Here is a 23,683-nt window from a genome sequence, read left to right as displayed (position 1 = left end):
TGTGAGTTGCAATCGCTTCCCAGGATAAGTTGGATGCGCTGATTCCCGACGTAGTCTATTACCGGTGATAGCTGCGTTGTGGGGTCCTGAGTGTCTCCAGGAAGATAAGCGGAGCAAACCATCAGTCTGCCTGCAGTCCCGCCGGGCTCCTCGATAAACGCAGCTACTGTGTCATCTGTACATAAGCAAGAGACACACAAAAATTTCATCCTCTTGCTAAAGAGGATGCAGGATCTGGGCCTCTGGCCATGCTGAAAATAAAGTATGTTACCTGCCAGTCCAAGGCCCATCACCGTGTTCCGATTAACCCACGGTTCTTGGATTAAAGCAATATCGAGCGCCTCGCGAATGAACTTCTGACAGAGCACATCGGTGGCAGCCTTCGCGTGTCGTAAGTTGACTTGTATTACTTTAATCTTTTTTTTTTTGTTTAGTGTAACTGTGGAGTGTATTTGTGGAGTGTGCTGCGAACTGTGTGTTTATGTGTTGTGTGTGTGTTTAGGTTGAGTGGTGTATATTGGGTAGACGGAGCAGGGGGTTTCGCGATGCTTTGCGACTGGAGTGCTCCTGCGCTAGTGAGGGTAGCTGAGCTGGCTACCTACCGCGCAGGCGCCTCCAGTGCCGCCGCGTCCGCGTCCGCCACGGGACTGCCCAGGCTTACCCCTACTCACGGTTGCCCCTTGCCGGGGAACCTGAGGTCTGAGATTAGTCTGCGCAGCCGGGCGCCCGCCTCCCCTGCTAGTGTGTGCGTGCATGTGCGGTGTTTGCACGTTTGGAGTGTTGGGCTGGGCAGTGTGAGTGGCAGATGATATGGCGCTGCTGTCAGCTTGTGGTGGCACCGTTCCTCCATACCCTATCGGGTTGAGGAGAGGCGCTGGTTGTCGTCCCTTTTGTGAGGTGAGGGGTGTAGCCGTTGCTCTTGCAGACCCTACAGGGTCTGGTAAGAGTGCCGGTTTTGGTCCCTTCAGGCGAAGCTGAACTCGGTTAAAGCCGAAGTAAAGCTGGGAGTTCCGCTCGGAGAGTAGCTTAATCGCAGATTCGGCGAAGGGACAAGTGAAGGTTTGCCCCTTTCCATCGACTTTCCTGCTGACTACTCTCCATCGCGGGATTCCCATGTCACCATTCTGCGAGATCAGTCACTTGAGGATTCCTACCTCGTCAACCTTAAGATCAGGAACCCACGCCGTAGCGTAACGAGGCTTGGGCAGTTCCGCCTCGTCCGACGCGGAGGACTGCTCCATCCCAGGGATGGATCATGTCTATCAACCGCGCCAGCCACTGCTTAGAGGCAGCGTCGACGCAGGTGAAGACAAGTCCACCAGATCTGTGGGCGCATCCTATCAACTGTGGTCCCTCTCCCTCCGGTTGGTCGTCGATGACTCGAAGAATGTATTTCTTCAACTCCTCGGCGTTCTCCTGCGAGAGAGGGCCCCCAGCATCGAGGATGCCCACACGAATTGCACTCACCGCCTCACTGAAACTCGGCTTGGGCGCCTAAGCACTATTGTGCTTGGCTGCCTTCGTCGGTCTTTCTTGTGAGTTGGCGGTGTCAGAGAGCTGCCGTTTGGAGCTCGTACGCTTCTCCAACTCCTCGGCATACTCAGGAAACTCACTGAGTGGTTTCTGAAAAAGGGTCTTCGCCTCTTCGAGGCTCTTACCCCTCGCCATCCACCACTCAATGCGTCTCCTGGCCGCCCCACTGAGTTGCCTTCTTCTTCTCTTAGGGGCGTTAGCGGAAGCGTGCCCCAGCCTGAGAAGAGGAAGGTGCAGAAGCGCTAGTTGTTGCGGGGTCGGAGGGGGGGGCCAGACACAGTAGTGTCCTCTGCCCCGACAGACCCAGCCAATAAATGGTCCTCGGCTACGCCGACTTCCATCGCCTCCGTGGAGCATAGAGCTTCCAGTTCGGCCACTAGAATATCCTGGTCTTTATCAGAATCCATAGAATTCCCACGAGAAGCTAGGGAAATAAAAGGTCCACCCCCACAGAGCCCCGCTTGCAAGGGTAAGGCTATTTACACCTCGAGGTCGCCTGGTATCGAGGGTCCTCCGTTCACGGCTGACTTCCCCCAGCCACGCATCCTTCGGCACGGGTCGGATAACACCGATTGGATTGGGTTTTTGTTGTCGAGTTGAGTTCTGGTCTGGGTCAGGGCATCTGAGGGCATAAAAACTATAGCTTTAAACTCATGGTAGAGCTACAGAACCCTAAAACGGAATACTAACCAATTGATTTTTTTGTATATTAATAGGTTAATAACTTTATTTAATTTATTAAGAGCAACATTATCCTACAAATATAACAATCCATATTTTAGGACCATCAAATCGATATATTAAATCCTTTCTATCTCTGTTAGCCCCACTTTCGAGAATTTTTGCCGAAGAAATTGTTGTTCGTCTTATCAAAATGAAGCTACTCACGAAAAAGTAGCTTGGTAATAAAAAAATTGTTTAAGGGAATCTATACTATAAGCATGATACCTAAAAATATAGACACAGGCATCAAAACTCCACAGAACGCGGAATTTAAAAAACACAAAATATATCTAAAAGTATATCAATAACTTTTCGGACTGACTGACTAGACCTCTAGGTGGCACAATAGTCTAATAATTTTTCATGGCATATATTACGCACGTCAAAAATATTAGGTAGTAGTCAACCTGGCAAGTAGCGACTATGAGCAAGTTCCCAACTATAGGACGTTGTGTAACGCGCGTGGTGTGTGTTTGTATTGTTCAGTTTAGGGTTGCCTGTTCCAGATTAAATAGTTAGTAAAACATGAAAATTATTTTGAGTCAGGTTTTTGTGAAGGTACGAATTAAACGTTAATTTCACTTTTACTAGAATATTTATAAAATTTTTGGATTTTATGCAAAAGTAAAGAATAGTATTTTCTGCAATCAAAGTTTACATAGTGTAAAATGAGAAGTAAATAGTAGTAACTGTTAAATTAGAATCATTTTGTTTGCCTGCGATTTTCTGAAAAATTTAAAATTCACAAAAATGTACTTTCATGTGGTTAGTAATACTAACATAGTTCTAAATTCTGATACACGGGTGTATTTATTATAACACAGGAATCCTACTATAATTATTGTGATCTCAACACTCAATAAGAAAATTGACGTGGGGTAGCCCTACGCCGATGAGTCACTTGTCATAAAACGTTTATCGTCAGCACTTCCACAGCTCACAGAAAAGAAATTAAATATTACATACCCGCTTTGTGTTTTACACATTTTTTTATTTTGTTTTAAGTAGCAAAACCATGAAAGCTTTTACATTTCATGGTTTTGCTACAGCAAAGTGTTCTTTTAAGGAAATAAGAAAAAAACTAATCTACAAAATTAAAAAATTAAAATCCTAAAATTCATAGGAATATTTAAAAAAAGCTGCGGAACCTCAGCTAAGTTTCGTTTCGCGCTCGTCCAAATTTTCCCACATAATTCATGTAACTCACAAAAATGGTTGTTTGATAACGGAATATATACAGTACGGAGTGACTCTAAGCTCGACGATTATTGTTTGAACTTTAAAAAGCTGTCAGTGCCATAACCACTGGCTACTCACTTCATAATTTCTATTGTTTTTTCCCGTGACAGGTGTCCGTCGGCCGCCGCGCGCGCAGTCCCCACACAGCCTGCGCGAGAGTCGGCCGTGCGCGTTCGCTACACAAATTTTACGAAAACTCGGAAAATTTACCTGTGTTCGGAATTTCTGTGCTGTGAAACAGAGGTGTTCTGTGCACGTGTGTTTGGATTTGACGCGTTCGGAATTATTTTCGGTGAGTTTGTTTTTCGGCGATACCGATCTTGGATTTCCAAGGTCGTAGTTTTAGACGAAAATCACTTGAGCATTACCGCGAACAGGTCCGCTAGAGATCGATGGAGCTATGGAGAGGTTTGTGGTGTAAGCAGGTAATTAAGTATTCTCCATAACGGCTGTAATTGCAGCCTACGACTCGTGACGACTAGCGACTCCCCGAGTATAACTTACGTTAAATGTCAGGTTTTTTCAATATTTATTCAAAACATTCCAGTTTTTAGTTTGTAATTTACCTCTATAAACTTCAAATTCCTAAATAATTTGCTTATTGCCTACTCGATAGATGAAATTACATAAGTGAACATGTGGGTTATAAGTTATAACATTAAGCTTAAATATGTAGAGCACATTCCAATCTTTCGTAAATATGTTTTTTAGAAGGTCACTTTTATGACATAGTCCAGGAAACTGATGGACAAACTGTCAGATGATGAATGCCATAAAAAATCGGCCAAGTGCAAGTCGGACTTGCGCACGAAGGGTTCCGTACCGGTATAGAGCGAAAGTATTTACTTACTTAATTACCCCCATAAATATTTACTTAATTAAAATTTTATTATTAACTATTAAATTACAAATATAATTAAGGCTTTGTGAAAATTTCAAGTACCTAGCTGTTACCATTATTGATTACGAGCGAAAAAACGTAAAAAAATCACGTTTGTTGTATGCGGGGGGCATACAACAAACGTGATTTTTTTACGTTTTTTACGTTTACGTTTAAATATGAATTTTATTGCTTTTTTAGTATTTGTTGTTATATCGGCAACAAAAATATACAATCTTTGACAATTTCAGAAGTCTAGCTACCTAGCTAAAACCGTTATAGGTTCTTGAGTTACAGCCTGGAGACAGACGGACAGACATCGAAGTCTCAGTAATAGGATCCCGTTTTTACCCTTTGGGTACAGAACCCTAAAACCTCCTGAAAATAGTGTGTTCCTAGTCTCAAACCCCCTTAGACCACCATCCTAAATTCATTGATTATAAAGGGCGTTTGCAACATTTCGCAGCGGTTTCTGTGAGGCGTTGGTACTTGGAATGACAGGTCAAGTAAAATAAAATACGTTTATAAAATTAAAGGCTTTATCAAAAATAAAGGCTTTATTAGTACAGAGTACTACACCCGACGCCTTTAAAAAAAGGTTTTATGTTTGATTACAGTCTTATAGAGCCTAGAGGTCATTAGCGCTTACTACGTAAAGTGTATTTATTAGACAGTTGAATTTTGCACAACTCATAATTTTACATAAAATAATAAACGCTCTTACTTTTATTGGAATTCTGTTGCAATTAAATCAGTTTTTGAATCTGTACAGAGCAAAGTGCTATGCTATAATACCAGTAGCAGCTTGAAGTTTTAATTATGATAATGCTCTAAATAGCTTCTGTTGGTGTTGCCATAATTTACTGCCGTTTTATAGCGTTTTAATGACATAATAAAACACTGTCATTTGTTTTGAAGTCGTAATAACTATTAACAAGTTCTCGAACTACATCAGATTTCTTGGTAAAGCAGTTTTAGTCGGTAAACTACACTGATAATAAGTGGTTTTAGTAGTATCAGTTTCTTATTTTCCCAGAGGAAAACATACCTACAAATTTTTAGGTGGCCTTAAAATATAAACATATATTCTAATCTAATATTATACAGTTAGCTGACAGTCTCAGCTATATAATATCAATTGTTTAAAATTATTGGAAAATTGAGGTTAACTAAAGTTTAGTGTAGGTGGGTACAAAGAGATAAGTAAATAATGAATACCGCCTGAATTGATGAATGATTCATTTTGGGTGAACGGTCTATTAACCTTATCTTATGCGGAATATCGAAATCCTTTATATTTCAGTGAGCCATACGTGATTAGTGTTGAAAATTTCGGAAAGTTTCCGAAACTTTGGTAAGTTTCAGGAAGTTTACCGGAAAATTTCCGTGAAAACTTCCAAAGTTTCCGAAATTTTGGAAACTTTCAGGAACATTTGCAAATTTTTTAAAAATGGTTTTTCTTCTATAAAATGACGAAAACAGATGAGGTACTCAATTCAATACGTAATTTTTTTTTATATAAGTAAGTATGGGTAAGATCAAATCAGCTGATTGACTTTAGAAAGAAGTTTAGCCGTTAATTCGACCCTTAAAGATAAATATTTATAATAAAAAAGATCTAAATCATGTGACTGAATAATAAAGTAGACAAATCTGCTTTCATATCACATATTTTATACCTATAGTATGTTCAATTTAGTCAAAACTATAAAAAGTACCTAATTTTAGCGTTATTTGCATTTAAAAATAAACGTCGCAACTGTCTTTATAAAAATGATAGTTTACAAAACTTCCAAATTTGGAAGTTTTCAGGATGTTTTCAGGAAATATTCCTTAGAAATGGAAACTTTCCGGGGAATTTTCATCTCTATACGTGATACGATTAATATTAGTATTAAATAAGAGTTATTTTTACTTAAAAAACTGGCTGACTAAAAAAAGGTAAGGGCGGAAAAAACCATAGACTTATAATATAATGGAAAAAACAAACGACAGAAAATATACCTTAAAATTGCTACTTTAAGAAGGCGACTAACCCAAAAATCAAACATCATCCTTCTCTCTTCACACTCACGTCCGTCTTTCAAATGCCAGGTGAAAAAGGACGACGCGGATTCATCGCCAAATTAGTTTTTTCTCAATAACTCGATAAATATTTTAAAATATTTAAAAAATCCGCTAGGTCGATCTCTCAATGATAGAATTTTATACAATGTGTTAAAATATTAACTTAGTTCAATGTACGGTTATGGCAATAAATGAAAAATTCGTGAAAATAAGGTGCATATTTGTGATTTTTTTCTATCGAGAAAATGGTAAGATATCGTGTTTTTGCTCAGATCGAATTCTCGGAAATGTAGTATCTAATTTTAGAAAATGAAACTATTCGGGGCTTATTTTCAAGTATAAAAATGAATTATAAAATCGAAACTTTAGGGTTAGTCGCCCCCTTAAGCTTAATTTGAACCCTTGGATCGATGTTAGTAAAATTAAAATTTGGTACAGGTATAGAGTAGTAGAGGTGTCTTTTTGTCATCGCAGGATGTATGGATCCTATTCCTGGGACTGTTAAGTGCACAAGTTGATACACTGTCCTTAATAGTATCTCAGGTACAGTCGTTGACATTACACCTCTATAATATAAATTATATCTATATAAAGATATATTATATCTATAATTCACGCGCTCAAAGTGTCTGTATGATTAAAAAGTTCTGGCGAGGCCGCTAACTACTACAACGAATAGCTAGCGCTTCTCACACTGTGCGATACGATATCGTTGCCACTTGCCGAGCGTTTTCACATACGATGACACCAATCATGTATGCAACGTTGAATTAATGATAAAGGCCTCAAATCGTATGACGTTTAAGAAAAATCGTATCGCTTACTGTATAAGGCATTCAATAGTGTATATTCTAGTAAAATTCATTGTAAGAATTTTACATATGTTACAGCATTATTACATGACTATATTTCCTCTTAAAATGCAGGCAACGCACCTGCAACTCTTCTGATATTGCGAGACTCCATGGGCGACGGTAGTTGCTTTCTATCAGGTAACAGGTTACATATTTTGCCCCCCCTAATTTTATGAAAAAAAAAAAACATCCTTCAAATGGTTTTATAAATACAGAAGCACGAAATTAAAGAGAAACGAGAGCATTAAGGATAATTGAATGATTTCTATTCTCTGCAGTCAGCGTCCAAACAAGGTTATTGCTACCGAAAATTAAAGAAATGAAGTCATTAAATATTAAACAATTCATTGAAAGTCAGTGTATTCGTGTATTTTATTATATTTATAATAAAATTGGATCGCGACTTGATTAATATGACGCAATTTACATAATGTTTATTTTCACATTCGCGTTTTGTAAAATATTCAGAATATAAAACATTGCTATACCTACATTTATCTTAAGAATAGGAAATCATGACCACTGATCATGATTTTATTAGTATATAAAAAATTGCATTAAAAAACGCAATGAGAATTTTGGCACAACTGAATATTAGAATACTCTTTGATTAAGAAGACATCTTTATCTCTATAATGATAATTTAAATATCAGAAAATGATATAATAATGCTAATTAGACGATACCTACAACTCCATGATATCTTTGTATAGAAAATGACAAGTTGACAAGTTAAAGTTGACAAATTTTGTGGGCTATTAATAAAAATAAAAAAAGTTTCTTATTTTTTTTTGTTTCACAGAAAAAATTTAAAAGTGAATTGAATCTGACGTATTACTTGTACAAACCTATCAGGCCAACCTACCACGATCTCTTGCAAATATTAAAAATATTGCTGTTTACTCCCCCCCGGTATCATTTTCTGAACATTTATTTTTATTACTATAATAACAAGGTGTTATAATAAGGTCGATGGTCAAAATGTATAATAAAATACGAAATAAAAATTCTCTACCTGAGATCAGATGGAAACGAGTCCAAAACAACAGGTTTTCGATACTTTGTTGATGTTTGGCAAATATTGTTTTCTATGTAAAACTTAAGTCGACTTTTGCAGTTTTTAAACTAATTATTATAAAATGTGTGTATTATATCTCCTACAATATAACGTAATGAATATTTGTATATTATATCTGCAAAGGTGCTCCCTCACCGCGAGCATTCACGTGTAATGTAACACTTTAGATTCGACTTTGAACATTACATTACAATACTACCTCCTTGACTGATAGTCTAAGGCTGGTATAAATAGTCAGTAGGTACTTAAGATGCGACCCGGTCGCAAGACGCGGTTCGGCTTTATGATTGGTCCAAATTTTGACAGCCAACCAATCACAGAGCCTGAACCGTGTCTTGAGACCGAGATGCATCTTGAGTAGGTACTGACTGTTTATACCAGCCTATGATCCCACTGCAGAATTGTACATGTATCGAGTACACGCAACCAGTAACCACATTTTTACTAATATTTATGATTAGGAGACACTGACCTCCAACTTGTATAATGGAGATCAGTGTTAATATCTCGATATATAATACTATGACGAGCATTCGCATGTACACTAATGTAACATTATAGAATGGACTATTTGAGCATTACATAGCAAACTGACTTCACTGTCGCGTAGCATTCATATTACTAGTTGTATCAAGATATTACACATTGTATCATTACAACTTGCGCATTGTAATGCTCGGTTCTCCTCCCTCACTGATGTAATGGTCGACTCTGTAACGTTACATTACAAGCAATGAGGGAGCACCTTAATATTTTGTATAATATAATATCTGTATAATATCTGTAAGCAATTAAAAAATACGTCTTCTTGTATTTATTAGTTCTTTTGGTTATAAAAACTGTAAGAATATTTATGAATAGTAGTAATGTTTTGATAAATACGACATGTCAAATAAAACCACAAGCGACAGAATAATCTAGGTGAAGATTTATAAACTTGGTTAACGTTAGTCACGTTGCTTGTTTTTATAGGACATTAAAAGAATAGATTTTATAGCATAGACAGCATAATAATAATTGTAGAATGGAGACAGTAAGCAAAAATGTTTGTTCAACTTTTAAGATAATAGGGAATATTACGTCAAAGGGCGCTACTTGTAGATACAGTAAATATAATCCGAATTGGTACAACTAATATATTATATTCTGTGTCCAAACTAAATCCGACATATTGCACACGTTATATATCAGAATATTGTGGAAACTTTGCCCAACATCCAATAAAACTTTTTGTTTACTGTGCCGGTGCTGCCGTCTAGCGTGAAAACATTGCAATATATCCTTTTGTGATTGTTTTTTAAAGACGGTATGACACTGCGGAGTTGAACGGTCGGAGTCTTCTCAGATTGTTTATGGATTCATAAACGTCTCCTTAATTTACTGTCAAACCTCACTTTATTGCGATATTGGCATAAAACGAAATTTACCAAAGATAGGGTTGTCAAATAATTTGAAAAATATTATTTCTAAATATTCGTTAATCATAATAATATTATATTATCTTTATTACAAAATATGATCGTTTTGACTATGTCAGAGTTGTAAAACAGACTTAAATAAATATTTTCGAACATCATATTTATTTTTATGTCGTGTTTTAGAAGCGATCAACCCTAAGGTTTTAAGTGTTTAGTTATTTCACGATTATTAACTGAACGCCAATAAATATTATTAATTGAAAAGAGATGGTTCTGGCGAAACGGTGTTTTGTCTTTCATATTATGTGTCAGACTTTAATGGTACATCATTTATTTTCACTTTGAAGCAGTATTTTACAACGTTATATCTATTTTATTATTTTACTGTATGAAACCAATAATAAGGTTTTACGTTATCTCTAGAACCCTTAAAATCAATTCGTATACTAAAAATGTGAAAGTGTGTCTGTCTGCAGTCTGTTAACTCTTACCGCCCAAACCACTGGACCGATTTTGATGAAATTTGGTATGATACTTTGCGTCCCGGGAAAGGACAAAGGATGCTTTTCATCCCAAATAATGCATTATGTACGGTTCTCGCGCAACAAACGAAATTTGGCGCAACGGAGTTGCAGGCATTGTCTAGTAGTATTAGGTAAACCTAGGTTAAATAGCTCTATCCTTAATCCTTACTAATATTATAATATGGGCCTGTTTCACCACTTTCTGATAAAGTGCCAAATAGGCTATTCACAACTTTTTTGACAGATTCTCCATACTTGACCTGTCAAGTTAATTGGTAGATATAGTCTTTTCGTCACTTATGAAGAAGTAGTGAAACAGGCCCTTAATATTATAAATCTGAAAGCGTGGATGTTTGTTACGCTTTCACGCAAAAACTACTTAACGAATCATTATGAAACTTTGTACACATACTCTTGGAGGTATCAGAAGTAATAAAGGTTTTATTGAAAAAAAATTACGACAAAAAAATGTTGACGTGGACGCGGACGGAGACGCGGGCTACAGCTAGTTTAGTTATAAATGTTCATTGTTCAGCCTTGGAAATGAAACGTTTAGCAAATTTAAATTCAATTCAATCAGCTACTGTTTTATGAAAATCTATACAAGTATACAAGTACCTGTTTGTATACCCCGCGTGTCAGTAGCGTTAGATGTTATCAAGTGTAATATGGCCATGACTCAGAATCGATATTCAGACGCTTAAAGAATCGTTAAGTGAACTCTGAAAAAATGTGTACCAAATACAAAGTCATGTTGTTTCCATGAAGCTTGAAGCGGCATGAAGCTGGCTTTTAATATCTGTGGAGTGAGGTTCTTGTTCTATTACAATTACAGCTGATGATAGGCATCTGTTTTTTAGAACAAAAACTATGATACAAGAACTGTCTAGCTCGCGTGACGTAAATGTATGGAAACGAGAGAATAGAGATACTGCAATATCGAAGAGTGCGACAGAGACAAGCTATACTAGGATAATGACCGAATATCTCTCTATCCAGCAACCGCACTTCTGAATATAGCTAAGTCGATATCATTAGAATAATCGAAATAAAAGGTCGAAATAATCGAAATACATATTAGTATCTGCTTTTTATAAAACATAAAATATGTTTTAAATAAGGTACTAAGTTCGTATTAAGCGTGTAAAAGAGACAAGCTACTTTAAATAGGTTAACGATTTAACTTCTCTCTATCCAGCGGCCGGCCTTTAGTATATAGCTAAGTCGACATTTTTTTTTTTTATGAAATAAGGGGGCAAACGAGCAAATGGGTCACCTGATGGAAAGCAACTTCCGTCGCCCATGGACACTCGCAGCATCAGAAGAGCTGCAAGTGCGTTGTCAGCCTTTTAAGAGGGCATAAGGTAATAGGGAAGGGAAGGGAATAGTTGAGGGTAGGGAAGGGAATAGGGTAGGGGTTAGGGGATTGGGCCTCCGGTAAACTCACTCACGCCGGTTTTCTGTGAGAACGTGGTATTTATCCGGTCGAGCCGGCCCATTCGTGCCGAAGCATGGCTCTCCCATGTACATAACATTCAGATGCTCGTGCATTGTACCGAGAACAAAAGTGTATAAATATTTGGATTTGTTTTGAATGCTAATAAAAGTCCGCCGAGGCATGTGAGGTGAAGTCATTTGTCGGCGCGTGCGCAGCGTGCCGATGTGGACTTACCACTAATAAAGCTCACCGAATTCTGTTCCACGGATTATAATCATCATCAGCTCTGGTCCACGAAACTTCAAAAGCAATCTTTGAGAATTTGCGCCTTCGAGGACAGTTACGATTAATTCAATTTTTTTTTTAATGAAATAAGGGGGCAAACGAGCAAACGGGTCACCTGATGGAAAGCAACTTCCGTCGCCCATGGACTCTCGCAGCATCAGAAGGTTTGCAAGTGCGTTGCTGGTCTTTTAAGAGGGAATAGGGTAGGGGAGGGTAGGGAAGGGAATAGGGGAGGGTAGGGAAGGGAATGGGGTAGGGGATTGGGCCTCCGGTAAACTCACTCACTCGGCGAAACACAGCGCAAGCGCTGTTTCACGCCGGTTTTCTGTGAGAACGTGGTATTTCTCCGGTGGAGCGGGCCCATTTGTGCCGAAGCATGACTCTCCCACGTACTTTTTTAATTAGATTAAAAAAATTAAAACTATGTATCACACCAGTCATCACTCATCACCAACCAAACAACCTAGGTCCGCGATCTCCTTACCAATTAATTTTAATGAACTTATGGTTTATTTATTTAATTTTATATTTCGGTTTATAGCTTTATAATGCCAATGTACTCTACCTACCATGGCGCAAGCACGCGGTTTACGGTTTTACGAGATATTGAAGTACTTTACGACTTACTTTTAAAGCAATAAGGTTGGTTTTGAATTTGTTTGTACAAGAATTATCTTTATTAGGTACTGAAAAGTGATTATTACATACTGTATGCGTATTTGGCTGGCTTTGCGTATTTTGGTTTGGCCTTTTACTTGAGGAGTGAAGAAAAAACTGCTGGTTTGACTTCTTGCGTATATTTAGCTAAACTCTTTACAATATGCGAAAAAAACGTTAAGGGGTTACAATGCGTATTTCAAGATGGAGAATGAAAAACGAATGTAGGTGCGTATGAGGGGTTCTCACGGCAGCTTCGACCGCGTATCACGTCATCGGCGGCCAATCGCTGCAATTGTCGCGTGATGGACGACCAATGGGCTGCTACAGGTATTATACGTCAGCTAGACCAGGATAGCAGATATATCTTGTGCGTGAACATACTCCCCGGCCTTGGAATCTGGAGCATCTGCAGGTTCCAACAGTTCAGGTATTAAGATTCTTGAGGAAGAAGTGGGCAAATCTTGGAGAAGGCTCGCCGTACAATGCCGTCTGCTTTGCGAATATCGGCAACTCGGGAAACTCCGTCTCTGCCTGGATAGGTTTTGATTATTCGGCCTAAACTCCACTTCATCGGCGGCAAGTGGTCGTCCTTGATGAGGACCAGCATGTCCTCCTTGAGGGCTCCCTTGTTCTGCTGCCATTTACTTCTCGTCTGAAGCTCGGACACGTACTCCTGGGACCATCGCTTCCAAAAATGCTGTCGGATTTGCTCAAGACGCTGGTATCGTGTGAGGCAATGAGCAGGCACGTCGTGTACCTCGGCCGTTACAGGTGCAGTCAGTGGACGGCCAACTAAAAAATGGGCAGGACAAAGGGGAAGAAAATCGTTGGGATCGGTGGAGAGAGGAGTTAAGGGACGGGAATTTAGGATTGCTTCAATTTGAACGAGCACTGTGCTAAATTCCTCAAACGTCAAATGTGCATTACCTACCACGCGTCGTAAGTGATGCTTACAGCTTTTTACTCCAGCCTCCCACAATCCCCCGAAATGACTAGCGTAAGACGGAATCATTCTAAAGTTAATATTTTGCGAAATTGCGTATTCTCGTATTTCATCAGAACAAGAGTCCAAAAATTTTTTGAAATCATTCATCAAGCCAACAAAGTTTTTCCCGTTGTCCGAGAAAATGTCTCGCGGCTTGCCACGGCGACCAATAAATCGCTTCAAAGCTAAAAGGTACCCATCCGTTGAAAGGTCGCTCACTAGCTCTAAATGAACTGCGCGAGTAACTAGACAAATAAATAAGCATATATACGATTTTTGTAATTTAGCGCCCCTACCTTTACGGTTCAACGTAAACATTGGACCAGCGTAATCGGCGCCACAACGCAAGAACGGAAACCCTGGATCTAAACGTTCTTTGGGTAAGTTCCCCATAATAGGAGTGACCGTCGTCGGTCTCAATCGTGTGCACCGCACGCAACTGCGCACCACCTTCCGCGCGAGGTTCCGACCTCCGACGGGCCACCACATCTCCCTCAGAGAGGATAAAAGGAGTTGCGGTCCCGCGTGCAATAAACGCTGGTGCTCGAACCGGAAAATCAAAGTAGAAAAATCATGTTTAGCGGAAATTAAAATAGGAAATTTCTTATAAAAATTAAATTGGGGCGAATTTTGAATACGTCCACCTACTCTAATTAAATTATTTGAATCTATAAATAAATTCAATTTTGAAAGTTGACTGCAACCTTTCAATGGTTGCTTATTTTTAATTAAGTTAAAAATATCATCAAATGAATCCCGTTGACTTAACATTGCTAACGTCAACTCTGCACAATTTAATTCCTCGACAGATAGCAAACCGGTCCGCTTATTGTTTACATTGCGAGCGTTATAGATAAATCGTAACACATAAGCAGCGGCTCGTTTAAGTCTTATGTACTGCGAAAACCGAGAAAAATTAAACAAATTATTATCACATTGATCGACGGCATGACAACATACATTAGATGATTTAGTTTCCGGTAAATCGTTAAATATTAAATTGGATCGTTTTAAATTCGGAATTTCGAAGTTTAAATCTTTTAAAAATGTCGGGCCATTCCACCATAAAGGTGAAGAAATAAGCGCGGGTAAATTTTGGCCTCGTGAGACTAGATCGGATGGGTTGTCTTTGCCCGCTACGTGACGCCAGGCATGTTCCTTGGTCAACTCATGGATCTCTGCCGTCCTGTTTTGAACGTAAGGTTTTAATAAATTAACAGGCATACCTAACCAACCTAGAACGATGGTAGAATCCGTCCAAAACACAACTTTATCAAAATTTGAACGTAGCGATTCCTTTAATTTGCGATATAATCGCGCCCCTAGCAAAGCACCGCACAACTCTAAGCGAGGTATAGTTGCGGGTTTAGTAGGCGCGACCTTGCCCTTGGAACATAGCAAGCGCATAGTAGCATCAGCTGATCCATAGCTGATAGTCCGAACGTACGCGCAGGCACCGTATGCAATTTGCGACGCGTCTGTAAAAATGTGTAACTCCGTGCGCGTAGGTTCAATACACATTACGTAACGCGGAATACGTAAACAATCTAAATGAGACAACCCATCGATAAATTTATTCCATACTTGTGAAATATCGTCGGGAACCGGTTCGTCCCATTCTAATTTTAATAACCAACACTTTTGCAATAAAGTTTTAGCTACTGTAATGACCGGACTCAGTAACCCTAGCGGATCGTATATCTGAGCTGCGGATGATAATATAAGACGTTTAGTTATTAAATTATCATTATCATTACCGCCATGAATCTGGGACAAATAATAAATTTCATCAGTTATGCTATTCCAACCGACACCTAAAGTTTTATTTTGAACGTTTTTATCAAACAACGATAACTGTTGCGCATTATTATTGTCTGTGCAAACTAACGGGCCTAGACTGTCACGATCATAATTGTAAACCCATTTGCGCAAATTAATACAGGCTGTGCTTAAAATATTGCTTATGCCTTTACAAATGCGGTCTAATTCTGCTGTAGAATTAGCAGAAACTACTAAATCGTCCACGTAAAACGAATCGTTAATAGTGGATGCTATGTGCGGATCCTTACAATAATTTTGCGCTAAGTCTTTTAAGCACCTACAACTAAGATAAGGCGCTGACGCCGTACCATACGTTACGGTATTCAGTCGGTACACCTTTAGCTGCTCTGAGGGACTATCCCGCCATAGGATAAGCTGAAGGTCACGATCCTCTTCAGCCAGGTCGATTTGCCGGTAGAATTTTTCGATGTCAGCTGAAGCGACATATCTATGTTCGCGAAACCTTAATAATATCGAAATTAAATCGCCTTGTATTGCAGGTCCGATCATTTGTAAATCGTTTAAAGATATGCCAGTACTGGATGGCATACTAGCATCAAACACCACGCGCAACTTAGTTGTCGTAGCATTCTGCCTAAACACTCCATGGTGCGGTAGAAAATAATGTGTATCACTATAGGTATCAGCGAGACTCATGTGCCCTAAATTTATATATTCGTGAATGAAGTCGCGATACATAGCTTTATAACTAGGATTTAATTCGAGACGTTTTTCTAGTGCATAGAAACGTTTAGTCGCCTGTTCGCGCGTATTACCTAAAGTTTTAGGAGACATTTTTAATGGCAAACTAACACAGTAACGTCCGTCCGAAAGTCGTTTAGCAGTTTTTAGAAAATGTTCCTCACATGCAGATTCCTCCTGCGAATATAATATAATATCCTTAGAAGTCGAAGGTAATTCCTCTAACTCCCAGAAACTCCCAACCAGCTGATCGAGTGACATCATATTATTATTATTATCAGCTGTCGATTGCGATAGTAAATTACAATTAATATGTTTAACCTTTTGTTTACGCGGAGTAGACTGAACGACACCAGAAACTATCCAGCCTAGTTTCGTATTTTGAATGTACGAACCATTGTCGAGGCGAATTTTACCATCGATCAATAGATCCCAAAATAAATCTGCGCCTAACAACAAATCGATATCTTGTTTTTCATAGAAAGTAGGATCTGCTAATAATAAATTATGAGGAATATTAAAATGTTTTAAATTTTGCGTAATCGTAGGCAACTTGGAAGTTATTTGTGGCAACACTAAACATTGAACCCGGGCACTAAAGCTCCCGTCGCGCGATTTTAATTCAATGTTACACGATTGCGAACATAGCGTAATAGAATTGCCTACACCGTGAATATGCTGAATGGACTGTAATATGCGTATTTTTAATTTATTGCATAACGATTGTGAGATAAAGGAACGCTCGCTTCCGCTATCTAAAACTGCACGAGCTAGGTAATACTCACCCGATTGTCCGCATACCTCGACCATAGCCGTTGACAACATGACGAGTTGATCAGAGTGAAATATCGCATCTCCTTTATCATATAAATCGTTGTGTGCGTGCATAATATTATTGTGTGGCTGCAATTGACAACAGCTGTTTACACTGGGATCGCTAACTGAAACGGGAGGAAGAAGTTTACTTATACCGTGTCCATAAGTACTCGTAGTTAAAGTTACAGTATTATTTTTCGACTGAACAGCATCACAAATCAAACTGTTATGTTTTAGATCGCATTTTCTACATGCCCCAAAGACACAAGTTTCCACTGAATGGCCGAAACGCATACAATTAATGCACAATTTTTTATCTTTGATAAAATTAAATTTATCTTGTGCACTAAGATCCAGAAACTTTTGACATGAGTACAAAGGATGTTGACCGTTACAGAAAAAACACAACTTAACAAACTGCGAGCGTACTTTTTTGTTTTGCGACTTACTATTTGCGTTACTATTTTCGGCCGTAAAATTACAATGAACTTTAGATGCCTTATGATTATAATTAGATTTTTTATTAAAGTTAGAATGACTAATTTTACTCGAGTGGCTAACAGTAAGTGTAGTTAATAAGTCAGCCTTCTCTTTAAGAAAATCTAGTAAGTCACTTAAATGTATTTTAGCCTCTGTATTTAATTTATAATATGTATTTTTATACTGTTCCCACTCACGTTCTGAGGCGGGATCCAGCTTCGACACGACAATAAAAATAATCAAATCGTCCCAGCTCTCCGTCGGCTCGCCTAAAATCTTTAGAGAACGAATATTTTTTAAAATAGTGTCAATTAATTTATTTAATTGAGCAGGAGACTCCTTTGTAATAGGTGGAATAGAAAAAATAGCCTTTATGTGACTTTGTATAATCAACCTAGTATTATTAAATCTGTGTAACAAAAGTTCCCATGCTACATGATAGTTGCTAGACGAAAACTCGACATTTTCAATAACCTCTTTAGCATCACCTTTTAAACTAGCTTTTAAATAGTGAAATTTTTGAATTTCAGGTATTGTTTTAGAGTTATGAATGAGGGACATAAATGTGTCGCGAAATTCTATCCAGTGTTCATTTGAACCGTCAAAGCTAGGAATAGATATAGTAGGTAATTTAACAGACTCACCACTATGCGCATTACATTCAGGTACCAAGGAGCACTCAAAAGACCTATTGACCGACCTTTCACCGGAGGTTTCGGGATTTACCATGCAATCTAACATACCAAGAACAACATAGTATTCTTTTTCGAATTCTGCGCGTGATTCGATCAATTTTTCGAATTCTGAAGCTGGGGCAAGATCTTCAAGCTTATTTTGCACTTGATTGAAATCATTCAATAAATTTTGAGCTCCCGGAATACGTAATTTTAATTCTGCTCGCTGATGAACAGATAACTCGACGTTTTCAAAGGAGGAAACATATTTTTTAAAGTTCGTTAACCTACACTTAATGAAACCTCGTTTTTTCTTTAAATCTTTTAAAATATCCTCAACTTTTAGTTCACTAGTCATGATTGCACTGTAGTAAAAAGCTGTAAGTACTTACAATTTGCCAATGAAGCGTAAATAAGAAACCTTTAGCTGGTGTTTCGAAATTGCAAGTCAGCAGACAGTAGGCAGGTTCAATCGAAAGCACTGAAATTGAGAAAAATGCGGAATCACTAAGGCGAAAAGGTAAAGGTTTAGGAGATTTTAGCTGGCACGTCTTACCGATGATGCACTGTATTCTCCACCAAATAGCGTCTCTCAAATAATTAGCTTCTCCAAATATCCGGCTCGAAGGACCACACTTTATGTATGCGTATTTGGCTGGCTTTGCGTATTTTGGTTTGGCCTTTTACTTGAGGAGTGAAGAAAAAACTGCTGGTTTGACTTCTTGCGTATATTTAGCTAAACTCTTTACAATATGCGAAAAAAACGTTAAGGGGTTACAATGCGTATTTCAAGATGGAGAATGAAAAACGAATGTAGGTGCGTATGAGGGGTTCTCACGGCAGCTTCGACCGCGTATCACGTCATCGGCGGCCAATCGCTGCAATTGTCGCGTGATGGACGACCAATGGGCTGCTACAGGTATTATACGTCAGCTAGACCAGGATAGCAGATATATCTTGTGCGTGAACACATACATCTTAATATATATATTTCTTGTGTGCGTGTGTATGTGACTGAACTCCTCCTAAACGACTGGACCAATTTTGATGAAATTTTTTGTGTGTGTTCGTGGAGATTCGAGAATGGTTTAGATTTACAGTTTGGTCTACTGGAAAATGTTTTTTCAATTAATTTCTTATTTATAAGGAGTTGTTGATTTTGGAATGTTTTACATTAGATCCGGCGGACGGCGCTATCATCGCATTCAATATTATTCTATTTCAATTTTAGTTTGTCCTGACAGATGGTGCTACGATTAATTTGAAAAAAATTTTGTTATTCAATTCATGTGCTGATTAAAATATTAAATAAATAACACATAGGCTACAATTTTAACCGACTTTCAAAATGGGGGAGGTGTTATGTTCGTTTTCTTATATTCAACGATTACTCCGCCGTTTGTTAACCGATTTTCAAAATTTTTCTTTTGGTATATAGGGTATCATCCCAATTTGGTATTATATTCAGAAAAGTGGTGATCTGATGAAGGATCCATAAGTAATCGAGGGAACTCCTCAAAACTTATAGGGAAACATATGGTGACTTCGGTTTCGTGAGAAGTATTCTAAGCATATGCTACCAACAAGTAAGATTTTGCACCGAGATATACCTGGTATACCGTGGTTCGGAAGGTGCTGAGAGAATTCCTGATTCTTTATAGATACAAGTTTGGGAGTTTCGGCGTTGTTTTAAGAACAGAAAGCATATGCTACTATGCAAATTACATTCTTCATCATCATCATCATCATCATCACTACCATATTATACCATTTCATAGTCTTTTAGATCGAGACTCGAGTTTGTCAAGCGATAATTAAAAAAAATCTATATCTACCTAATATTATAAACCTGAAGAGTATGTTTGCTTGAACGCGTCAATCTCAGAAACTACAGGTCCGATTTAAAAACTTATCTCAGTGTTAGATAGATCATTTATCGAGTAAGACTCATCATTTATCGAGAAGGTTATATTATATTATTACTCTAAGACTAATACGACAGAAGAAACTCAGGAAAATGTGGAAAAAACGGGGGATATATTTTTTATGGGAAAATGTACCTACGGATTCTGTAAAATTTCTAATTTACGCGGGCGAAGCCGCGCGGGACATCTAGTATTTTTATAAATAATTATTCCTTGATTATTATAAATGCCTTGGTTCATGACATCATTTTTTTCTTATAAATCTCACTGTAATATTCCTATTTCGCACAAACACTACAAAATAAATATAAAAATAACATATTATTTGCTTCGAAACTAACAGTAAACATACGATTTAACGTTGTTGTTGTAAGAGTGATTTAATGTTTACACAGCAGTGAAAAATCGTGATTTTCTGTATACTTACGGAAAACTCTTGTAAATTTCATTCAGTTAGTACACATTAATTTTTATAATATTTTTTTTTTTTAATTTTTTTTACCAAAACATTAGGCGACTAATGGATTGTGATTACCGTCAACCGTCAATCGTCATATTACGATTCTGGAGGACTGAGGAGGCTCTATACGTGGACAGAATTTTAAAGAAGGAATAGCCTTTTTGAACATTTGAAATTCGTGCTTGTGAAATGAGATTTAGGTTTAGAATATTCTACATACCAATTTGATTTTATTATATTATATAATATACAAGTACAATTATTAATTGTTTTATAATATGGTTTTCTGCATACTAAATAATATTTTACTACTTTGAGTTTAGTCATTTGATTTAATTAATAATTAGGTGTTAACTTACTATTCTGCAAAGACCTAGATTATGTCAATGCTATACTGTACTCGGCGAAACATGGCGGTAGCTATTATTGACTCCTTGTCAAAAACTTGTCTTTTTCTATACAAAGGCCAAAGCCACGATTGACAACATCTGACACTTCAATGACAAGTTTTTGACAGGGAGTCAATGACCGCTACTACCATGTTTGATGTTTCGCCGAATACAGTATAATAAGCAAATAATGCTTAGATACCGTTTATGCTTTAAGCCTAAGATTAGAGGCTTATTATAGCCCTGTATAAAGATCCATTTACATCATAATGCAGACAAGTCAGAGTCAAGAATTGCTTCATAACTTCCATCAGCTGACTATGATTAATGATTATACCACATTAACCTGGTCCCAATGACATGGAAAATGTTATTGTCATGTACTAACACTTGAAAATGCATGTCTCATCGTTTGCACAAGGGGACCAAATGTATTAGTTCTGTGAAGCGCAAACACACTTAAATATTTATGTTGATATGTTTTATGTATGGTTTTGTATAATTTTAAGTTACAGCATTGTAAATTTTATTTTAAAAGAATAATTTTTTCTCACTTTTTTGGTACAAAGTGGGCCCCGTGCGAGTTTCTAACGCCCGCGCCGGTTCTTCTCGCCGGGTTAGTTCCCGAACCGGTGGTGGGCACTAGTAGTATCAACATTCTGAAGGCATTTTTTAAAAATCTACTTAGAAATAAAACAATTTTTATTTATTTTTATTATTTGTTAGGTGCCAGTGCCATTAATAATACATTAATTATTATTATTTTCATTTAACTCGACTAAATAACGTAGCCTACGTTTAATTTGGTTAATTTCTCCAATAATCAAATATTCTGAACACTATTATATTATAACTGTTTTTTCTTCTTTTATTTAATCTAATAGAACACTTATAGGATTATTTTTTCTTCTTCTACTCGCTCTTTTCGATGGTGATGTCTATTATTATTTATAAAATTTTTGTCTCTGTCTTCCGCTAGAATTTTCAATTCTCTGTTTTTAAGTTCTCTGTAGTAGAGGAAGCGCATTGTAATTTTTAGCATAGCTAAAAGCTTGCAATCTTTTTAACTTATATTTAATCTTAATACTTTAAATACGTAACTTTTGAAATAAGGTTGCAAACGAGCAAACGGGTCACCTAATGGAAAACAACTACCGTCACCCATGGACACTCGCAACATCAGAAGAGCTGCAGGTGCGTTGCCGCCTTTTAAGAGGGAATACGCTCTCTTCTTGAAGGTTTGCAAGTCGTATAGGTCCGGAAATACCGCCGGTGACAGTTCGTTCCAGAGTTAACTAGCTAGTTAAGTAACTTTAACTTCTCCGTAATCCTTGATTGATGGCGAACAGCCAGACGAATTTCATAACTTTGTTTATAAACATCTCTAATTCAATTTAGTCCATCCCACACGAACAGGTTTCCGACAATAACGAAAGTGATATGAAAAGATATGCGACAGACGTCGGTACCGGTTTGTCGACTAGACTAGGTTCTTTATGGAATTCCGACGGTTTTCGTAGACCGTTTAGGGCCTCTTGAGTCTTGCCCCCTTTGTTATCGCAAACTAGATGACGTATATAACTCCGTTGATTTAAATTTATCGTGCGGGAATCGTATTTTTTTTCGGGACAAAAAGTATCCTATGTCATATTTCCCGGGGCTCAAAGTATCTCCATATATAATCGGTTTGGCGGTTTGGGCGTATAAAGAGGTAACTTTTGCATTATATAGCAATATTAGCATGTATGACGTATATTATGTATATTGTATTATATTATGTATTATGTACATAATATATATTTTATGCTAACGCTCATTAAGGTTGTCTTTGTTTAATAGAAGAGACACTTGACAAAAAAAGGATACAAAATGGGCTAATGCTAATGGCTAAAACGAGAAATGTTTTTGGGATTTCTAAACAAAATTTACATGAAGACGATCGGAAAAACAGGCCTCACTTTTTCGGCAGTCACGTAAATAGCTTAAATTTTTTTAACATAGCATCGTGACGTGACATTGTCTCTCACAGTGGCAGGTGTCGTGGTGCCTCAAGCGTGGAGGTGTAAAAAGGAAGTCCTGACTCCTGCGCATGTTTTTCTGTGGCCCGTATCTGTCATCCGTCACGGTTCCGGGAGTGAGAAAAGAATTGTGTGAAGGGACATTCCTGAACATAATAACTTATTTTTTCTACTTTTCTTCTGATTGATTTTGTTTGGAGTCCAAAATATTTGTCACAGGCTACCACGAGATGCCAAAGGGTTTTTTGGTTGGTTACTATTGATCCTGAGTCCTGACTCACAAGACTAATCTTGCAATGGCAGGTCCAAAATCCAAATAAATGACCATCTTGCCTTTACTTAACTTGCCTGCTAACATGATACAAGTGCGTGAGACGTCATGCAAATCTGTCGATAGAAATATATCTACGCATCGCGTTGCGGTCTGAATTGACCCTAAGACGTCGTATATAAGTAGACAACGTGTCTTTGTATATCGCTATTTCCATATTTTACTATCAAATTAGTATGAAACGCATGTGGGCGAGTGAGTCAGCGTACGGTATAGGTACAGAGGTGAAAGCCACGGATGTTGAACCGTGCGGCACAGCGGCCATGGTGTAATAGAGATCTTATCAGCCCAAAATATAAAAACCACGTTCAAAATTAAGTTTTTCTAAAAAATTGTTAGTGTCATTCAAATAACGAGACACAGAATTTTACACGACTCTTTAT

General features: G+C 37.8%; 2 protein-coding genes across 2 annotated transcripts in view; one reads left to right on the top strand and one right to left on the bottom strand.

The window, feature by feature from the left end:
- Nucleotides 1-2,012: 2,012 nt before the first annotated feature.
- Nucleotides 2,013-19,141, bottom strand: LOC121726042. The gene is made up of 4 exons (XM_042113260.1): nt 18,734-19,141; nt 16,993-18,658; nt 13,261-13,491; nt 2,013-2,155 (listed from the first exon to the last, which is right to left on the bottom strand). The coding sequence occupies exons 2-4, from the start codon at nt 18,533-18,535 to the stop codon at nt 2,013-2,015; spliced, it is 1,917 nt and encodes a 638-aa protein (XP_041969194.1). The 5' UTR covers nt 18,536-18,658; nt 18,734-19,141.
- The window catches only part of LOC121725820 (ras association domain-containing protein 10), a 118,384-nt gene continuing 98,345 nt past the window's right edge, over nt 3,645-23,683 (top strand). The window contains exon 1 of the mRNA XM_042112927.1: nt 3,645-3,787. The gene's annotated coding sequence lies outside the window, so the exon portion shown is untranslated. The remainder of the gene's footprint in view (nt 3,788-23,683) is intronic.

This window comes from Aricia agestis, chromosome 4 (assembly GCF_905147365.1).
Source record: "Aricia agestis chromosome 4, ilAriAges1.1, whole genome shotgun sequence".
NCBI classification, from domain to species: Eukaryota; Metazoa; Arthropoda; class Insecta; order Lepidoptera; family Lycaenidae; genus Aricia; species Aricia agestis.
The sequence above is the reverse complement of the archived record's forward strand: the minus strand, read 5'-3'. Positions and strand labels throughout refer to the sequence as shown.

Excerpts from the sequence above, each read along its gene's own strand:
- LOC121726042 (XM_042113260.1), bottom strand. The coding sequence starts at position 18,535 with ATGACTAGTGAACTAAAAGTTGAGGATATTTTAAAAGATTTAAAGAAA. Across the intron at positions 13,492-16,992 it reads CGAGGTATGCGGACAATCGG|TTGGCCGTCCACTGACTGCA; the intron begins GTGAGTATTACC and ends CCCATTTTTTAG. Across the intron at positions 2,156-13,260 it reads CTTGCCGCCGATGAAGTGGA|ATGCCCTGACCCAGACCAGA; the intron begins GTTTAGGCCGAA and ends TTATGCCCTCAG.